The sequence below is a fragment of the Bos indicus x Bos taurus genome, chromosome 16 (assembly GCF_003369695.1).
Source record: "Bos indicus x Bos taurus breed Angus x Brahman F1 hybrid chromosome 16, Bos_hybrid_MaternalHap_v2.0, whole genome shotgun sequence".
Classification (NCBI taxonomy): domain Eukaryota; kingdom Metazoa; phylum Chordata; class Mammalia; order Artiodactyla; family Bovidae; genus Bos; species Bos indicus x Bos taurus.
In genome coordinates, this window is record NC_040091.1 from 79,711,256 (window position 1) to 79,718,200 (window position 6,945).

At 65.8% G+C, this 6,945-nt stretch overlaps 1 protein-coding gene across 1 annotated transcript; it reads right to left on the bottom strand.

Annotated features, from left to right (window-relative positions):
- Positions 1-406: 406 nt before the first annotated feature.
- ELF3 (E74 like ETS transcription factor 3) lies at positions 407-5,452 on the bottom strand. The gene is made up of 9 exons (XM_027565890.1): positions 4,453-5,452; positions 3,929-4,099; positions 3,504-3,725; positions 3,316-3,411; positions 3,106-3,225; positions 2,872-2,961; positions 2,625-2,741; positions 1,616-1,811; positions 407-1,114 (listed from the first exon to the last, which is right to left on the bottom strand). Exons 2-9 carry the CDS (start codon positions 4,089-4,091, stop codon positions 1,000-1,002), a joined length of 1,119 nt encoding a protein of 372 aa, XP_027421691.1. The 5' UTR covers positions 4,092-4,099; positions 4,453-5,452; the 3' UTR covers positions 407-999.
- Between the last annotated feature and the right edge of the window lie 1,493 nt (positions 5,453-6,945).

Here is a 6,945-nt window from a genome sequence, read left to right on the forward strand (position 1 = left end):
AACTGATTCCATGTCTGAAAACAAAAGCTCGGATTTATCTGACGTTTACTCAGCCTGCCGTCGACTCAGCTGGAAGGCACGACATCTACTCCATGAGGCCGGACACGCACCCCCGACTCCTCAGCAGATGCACACTGGCCCAACGCGGGAAGCAGGCAGCAGAGGCCTGGTTCAGCTCAGGTCACCTGGCCGGCGCCTTGTCTGCAGGATGGCCTCACCCAATCCCAGCCTCAGCCGGCAGGCCTGTGCCCTCGAGCCTCAGCTCTGGGACGTGGAGCCCACCCCAGGATCTGCCCCGCCTTCACCTCCGGCCAGCAGAGCCCTGCCCTGGTCCCCTTTCCCAACCCTGCTGCCTGCATCCAGGCTAGAGCTGCAGAGTTTAGTGCACAGGTCGCTAAGACAAAGGTTAGAAAAAGTCCAGAAGGCACTTTATTGGAGCGTCCCCTTCACGCGGGGAGGGAGCAGAAGCCCCACCCTCACCGGCCTGTGAGGGCCTGGGGCTGCCAGTGTGGCCCCAGCACCCGGTGTGGGAGGCGTGGGAAGGGAGCGTCTTAGAAAAAAATAGATTCCTATGTACATGTCCGTATTTATAGCACATAAATTAGGGAGTGCTCTGACCCCTGCCCGCGGAGTCCAAGCGGGGAGGTGGAAGCCAGTCCAGAGAGAGGGGGCCCCCCTCTCAAGCCCCGGGGCCCGCAGCCTCCTCGGCCCATCCAACCTCTGCAGGAGGCAGGCGTCCCCAGCTGGGGTCCAATGAGGTCCAATCAGGCAGAAGGGGCTGCACGTGCAGCGACGGCCAGTGCACAGTCACCTCAAACTCCAGGCTTGTAATTCCAAAAGGAGGGCAGACCGCGAGGCCACCGGCCCCAGAGGCCAGGACGACGCTGAGGGCCCAGGGCCCCTGCTGCTCTTCACGGCACAGGCTGCGCCCTGACGGCCGGGCGGTCCTCCCAGGGGCTGCGCTTCACGTTGAGCGTGGTTGCAGGGTTGGTCTGGCCCTCAGTTCCTGTGTCCCACCACCTCCTCCTCCTTCCAGCCGCTGGAGTTCCTGCCGAACTTGTAGACAAGTCTCCGGCCGTCTACCCGCTCAAGGATCTCCCGCTTGTAGTAGTACCTGAGGGGGACAGGTGGTCAGAGGTGCCAGGCAGAGGCTGACCTGCCCAGGGTCCTCAGGTGACCTGCCCGCTGGGCTCTGGCCCAGGGGAAATGGGCCTGAACCACGTCCCACACAGGAGGAGCCTTCGCTCCCTCACCCAGCTCTGTTGGGGGCACCTGACCCTCCCCGGGACTCTGCATGGAGCAGTGTGGTCTGGGGGCTGGAGGAAACCTTTGCGATGGGCTGGGAGGAAACTGAGGTCCAGAGACAAGCAGCTTAATTACTTCAATGGTGTGGGCCATGGCTAATGCCCTGTTCACCATCAAGTGCCTTTCATGGGACAAGCCTTACAGATGATAGAAATGCCTGTGAGATCAAGTTCAGTATGTGCTGCAGGCCAGTCAGCTGCATCCCAGGCCATCGCTCGTCCACACGAGGGGCAGGCCCTGCGATTCCTCGCCACAGGGGACTCACGCCGGCCTGAGGGGTGGGACCCTGACGGCACCCGAAGCTGCCCACCTCATGGCCCTGCTCAGCTTCTCATAGGTCATGCTGCTGTTCTTCTTCTTCTGGCCCCACAGCTGGGCCACAGCCTCTGAGCGCAGGAACTTGAAGACACCCTCTTGCCGGTTCTCCCACTTCATGAGGCCCTCGTTGAGCTCCGGGTGGATGAGGATGTCACGGATGAATTCCCACAGGTGGGTGCCTCTGGGGGCTACAAGGCCAAGCTCCATCAGTCAGCGGCCCAGGCACCTGTGGCTCCCCCAACTGCCGCCTGGCCCAGCACATGGTCTACTGATGGCTGCCTCCCTCCTTGCCTACCCCACTAGACAGCCAGGGGAGCTCCAGTAGGACCACGTGTCACACGGCACAGAGGTCTAACCTGCTCAAAGACTGATCAACGTCTAGCTGGGGTACGAGAGCCGTTGAGACACAGTGGCACCACTTTAAGGAGCTCACAGTTTGGAGGAGGAATGATAAAAAAGTAAATACACCAGTGGGTGGTGAGAGCTCAACAGGAAGGGGACGGAGCTGGCCCCTGCCTGGGGGATGAGGGGCAGCTTCTTGAAAAAATAATCCTAGAAGCAAACAGGCCCCCTGTGTGTGGAGGGGAACGAGCTGTGGGACCCTCCTGGTAGCTCCAGGGGCGGGAGCCCATTGATGGCCTGAGGCCAGCAGGTAGGAGCTTGGTGTGGAAGGGCCACCCCTGCAGAGCCCTCAGGGGGTGGGGCCTCCAGCGGCCAAGCCTCTGTCCATGCCTGAGCCTGCTGGCACCGCCAGCAGTGTGTCCCTCGGGCAGGAAGGCTGGAGTCCAGCCTGAGGCCTTCCTCCTGTAGCCGTCGCTGCCCCCACACAGGACCCCCTAGCCAGGCCTGGCCATTAGGGTGTGACCCACTTGCATGCTGGACCCATGGCTTGAGCACGTGGAGGGCCCCGATCAGGAGGAGAGAGGGCCAGCCGGCCTCACCTCGCCCCCAGCCCAGGGCCCCCCACGATGTGGCCCCCCAACCCTTGGGTGCCCACTCACCGTGCTTGCTCTTCTTGCCTTCCAGACACTCTCGGGACTCTTTGCTCAGCTTTCGGGGCCGGCCCCTTTTCCGCTTCCCGTGCTTAAGCTCCCCCTTCTTGTAGTCAGGAAAGCCGTCTGGCGGGGGTGGGGCAGAAGGTCAGGAGTGGGAGGGCTGGGGGCTGGGGGGCAGCCTCCCTCCAGGAAACCCTAGAGGAGAGCAGGGGAGGGGGGCACCCTTGGGGGCCAGGAGGCCCCCTCTGCTCACCCCCGGGAAAGAGCTTGCTGTCCGGGGCATCCAAATCCACGTCACTTCCACCAGAGTCTGAGGCGTGGGGGCTCTGAGACGCGCCAGTCCCTGGGGGGCGGGCCAGAGTGAGCCCCTAGCAGCCCGAGCACTGCCCAGCCAGGGCCTGTCCTCTCAGAAAGCCTGGGCGTTGGTGGCCCGTGGAGACCAGGGCTCAGGACATCCGGGACAGCAGACGCCCGAGGGAGGGCTCACCTGCGGTGGAGACGTCGGAGCTGCCCGGGGAGGGTGCCCTCGCGCCGAAGCTGCCTGGGTAGGTGGGGCTGGCCTGCCTGCAGTCCTCGAGCATCTCCTGGGCAAAGGGGCTTCCCTGGTCTGGGGGGCAGAGATGAGCGGTCAGAGGGGGCCCTGGCTCTCCCAGCTGGGGGCCGTCAGGCTGGGGAAGGATGGAGGAAGGGCTCTCACCGAAGGGCCCTTGCTCCCCGAGAGGCTCCTGGAGGGCCAGGCTGTCCTTCTCCAGAAGCTCCATGATCCAGCTGAGCTCGTCAGGGAAGCTGGAAGCTGAGGATGAGGGGGCAGAGCTCAGAGAGTCAGCACAGCTCCCCTCCCCTCCCTGGGGCAACCAGCCTCCCTGCCGGGGTGGGGGCACTCACTGAGGTCCCACAGCTGCGAGTAGAGCTGGTCCCCCAGGGGCCCGAACAGCAGGCGCAGCTCCTCGGGTGCGCAGCGGCACAGGGCCGCCCCGTCCAGCTCGCAGCGTGAGAGGTCGATGGTGCCGGGGTCGCATCTGTGCTTCTCTGCCTGGTAGCTGATCCAGTCCAGGACCTGCGCCTTGGACCACAGCTGGGGTTGCTCCCCTAGCCAGCTGGACTTCTCTGCAAGGGGCCGGCACAGTCAAGGGTCAGCCCCCTCCGGCGCCCGCTGGGGATTCCCGGGGTCCCCCCTCCTCCGACCAGGAAGGGGGCTAGCACGCCCCCAGGCAGGTACCCCCAAGTCCCAACACCCCAGCCCGCCCCCTGCCGGATCCTTCCCTGTCCCAGGCTCTCGCCCCAAATGCCCAGCCCCTCCTGAGACCCACCTGTGCCCTCCAGGGCCATCTGCGGGCTGCCCAGGGCCAGCACCAGGTCATCGGCCCCAAAGGTGGGCGCAGGGGGCACAGAGGCAAGAGTGGGGTCGTCTGAGCTGTACATGGTGCTGAAGTAGTTGCTGAAAACGTTGCTGATCTCACAGGTCGCAGCCATGGGGCTCCCTGGGAGAGGGGGAGGCTGGTGAGGCCCGCACCCTGCCTCACCCGCAGGCGATCCTGCTCCCACCAGGCCTGGGGCAGTTAGAGCCCCAAGGGCGGGAAGGTCAGCCTGTCTTGGGACAAGCTCTCCTCCAGAGAGGCTCCAAGGTCTCAGAGTGGGGTGAGAGCATGTGGTGAGCAGGGCACCAGGCCGGGCTCCCTGCTCTGCCCACCGGGGTCTGTGGGAGGGACTGGCCATCACGGCCACTCTGTCCTTCCCTTGCCATCAGGACATGGCCCGGCATTCCCACTTGCGCAGGTTCAGAACCGAGCTCCACCAGCCCCTCCCCATCCCCCGGGCCAGGCGGGGGTCCTACCGTGGCAGCTGAGGGTGTGGCAGGCAGGCTAGGGGCTGCCGGAGGAGGAAATCCAGGGGAAGGGGCCCGCCAGGTAGCCAGGTAACCGAGGCTCCGGCCGCGCTCCCAGGGCGCTCAGTAGGGGCGTTGGAGCTCCGCCCGCACCCGGGCCTTTATAGGCGCCCACGGTAACCTGAGCTGGCGGCTCATTGGCCGAGGGGATTTCCTGGCCTTTAGACGGGGCTCCTGGCCCAGGTGATTTGCATACTTTGTGCCACTTGGCTGGGATCCAGGCCTGCGGTGCTGGGAAGTCAGGCCTGGCTGGTTTAATGATTGTCAGGCCCGTCACCCGCACCCTCTGGGGCTGGGCCCAGGGCAGTGGCCTGGGCGGGCAGCCGCTGGGTGGGCATGTGCCCTCTCTGCTCAGGAAATTCCTCAGGGGGGCCAGGCTGGGGCTGGGCAGAGGGGACGGGAGGGGACGGGGGTCAGGGCTGGGTCAGGAAGGCTACCTGCAGGACTGAGGACTAGGGGCCAGCAGGCAGGCAGGGCAGGCAGGGAGGGGGCGGAGGTCTGGGGAAGACTCCGGACGCAGGGCAACACTCAGGGCTGCTGGAATGGCGGCCGCAGGGCCCCAGCCATGGGCCCACCGCTGGCAGGAGGCTGGGGGCAAGGTCTCGGCACCCCCTGCCTGCCTGACGCCACCTGAGCCTCGGGGTTGCTGCAGCCGTGTCTGGGAGCCCTGGCGCTGTCAGAAGGACCCCCCACTTCCCTGCTCCCGACAGAGCCGCCTCTGGGGCCATAAGTGAGGGGGCCAGACCCGTGCGGCTGTGCTTACCCATCTGCCTGGCCCGACCGGTACTGGCCTGCTGCCCTCTAGCGTCGGAGGCCCGGCTCCCTGGGCCCAGCTGGGTGCTCTTCAGGGAGCAGGCCCCATCTGACCCTCAACAGGGCTCTCAGGGTGGCAGCTGGTGGCCCACAGACTCACCCGGGCCAGGCGGGCTGGTGAAGTGGGGCTGAGGTTTGAATCCCCAGCTGGTGCTCCCCGCAGACGCCCTCGCCCTCCCTGTGGGCAGGGGACCCCTCCCACCCATGGCCCCTCCATGAGCTCAGCCGTAACCACAAGGGCTGTCCCGAGACCACGGAGGCCTGCGTGGGGGCAGCCAGGGGTCAGACCCAGGGGTCTCTTCCATTTCCCACCCTTGAAGACAAGGTTCTGTGGGCCTGATAGCCCTGGGTCTTCTCCGGATGTTTTTTTTACACGTCAAAGATGCAACATCTGAGCACCCCTCGCCCTCCTCCTTGGTCAGCACCAGGGCTGGGATGGCTCCTGCTCAGTCTCCCGAGAGGGCACCCCTGCCTTACTTTAACCCCCAGGAGGACAGGTACCCCGCTCTGGCACTGAGGTCCCAGCCCCTCCCTCGGCCCAGACGTGGGGGGCCAGGCCAGACTGGGAGGCGGGGAGAGCTCCCCAGCCCTCCAGCCTCCCCCACAGCCCGAGGCACGCCCTCTACCCCAGCCCTGGAATGTGGGCGAACCGGCTCCAGCCTCAGGACGACTCACGCTCACGTGCTCCTGAGCCGGCCCTCCAGGGCAGCGGCGGCCGCGGCTGTGACCCAAGAGGGCCTTGGCGGGGGCAGGCCTGCAGGGGCTGCACAGGACAAGCGGGCAGACAAGCCTTCCCTCCAGGGTCAGCCTGTGAGAGTGAAGGCAGGCGGGGGCCAGGCCAGGGCTGTGGCAGGGGGTGGTGCGGGCCAGGGCCCCCCGGACCCTCTCTGCCTGGACAGAGCCCAGCTTACCTCCAGGATGGGGCAGGGACGACACAGGGGCCCACCTCGAGCTCTGAGAGCAGACGGGCCCCCCGGCAGGGCGCGGTGGGGGGTGATAGCTCAAGGTGCCTGCTGTGCCACTGGACTCGACCCCGGCTGAGGAAGGGCCTCAGGGTCCACAGAGCTCCGGGGTCAGCACAGAACCGAGGCTGAGCACCTGGACGCTGATGGGGGCACAGGGGTCCTCAGGGTCCTCGGTGTCCCGGGGATCACACATCCTGGGGTCCACACGGAATCGAGGCTGAGCGCCTGGACGCTGAGGCGTCCCGGGGCCACGGCAGTCCTCGCCTGTAACAGCAGCTGGGGCAGCCCCGGCCCAGCCAAGGAGACAGTTTGCTGGACAGGGTGGGGGTCCTTCACGGACCTCGCCACCAGTACAGAGCCACAAGAGCTACAGAGCCTGGCTCTAGGAAGACCCACTTGGAGATATTTAAGTGCTTCTCTGTGACCCTCCCCCCACCCCAGGTTGCTAACTGCTTCGATCCCCACTTGGAAATCAATCAGAGCTTGGGCTGAAGTTCTGGGCAGACTCTACTTCTGACCACACACTGAGCTGCAGACCCGGGACCTGGCGGGGCAGAGAAAACACTCCAGGGCTCAGCCATCTCAGCGCCTTACAGAGGGGGCGAGGCCTGCAGAGGAGGGCCTGCCCCCTCTGGGAGCGTGGCTGCCACTGACGTGGACACGT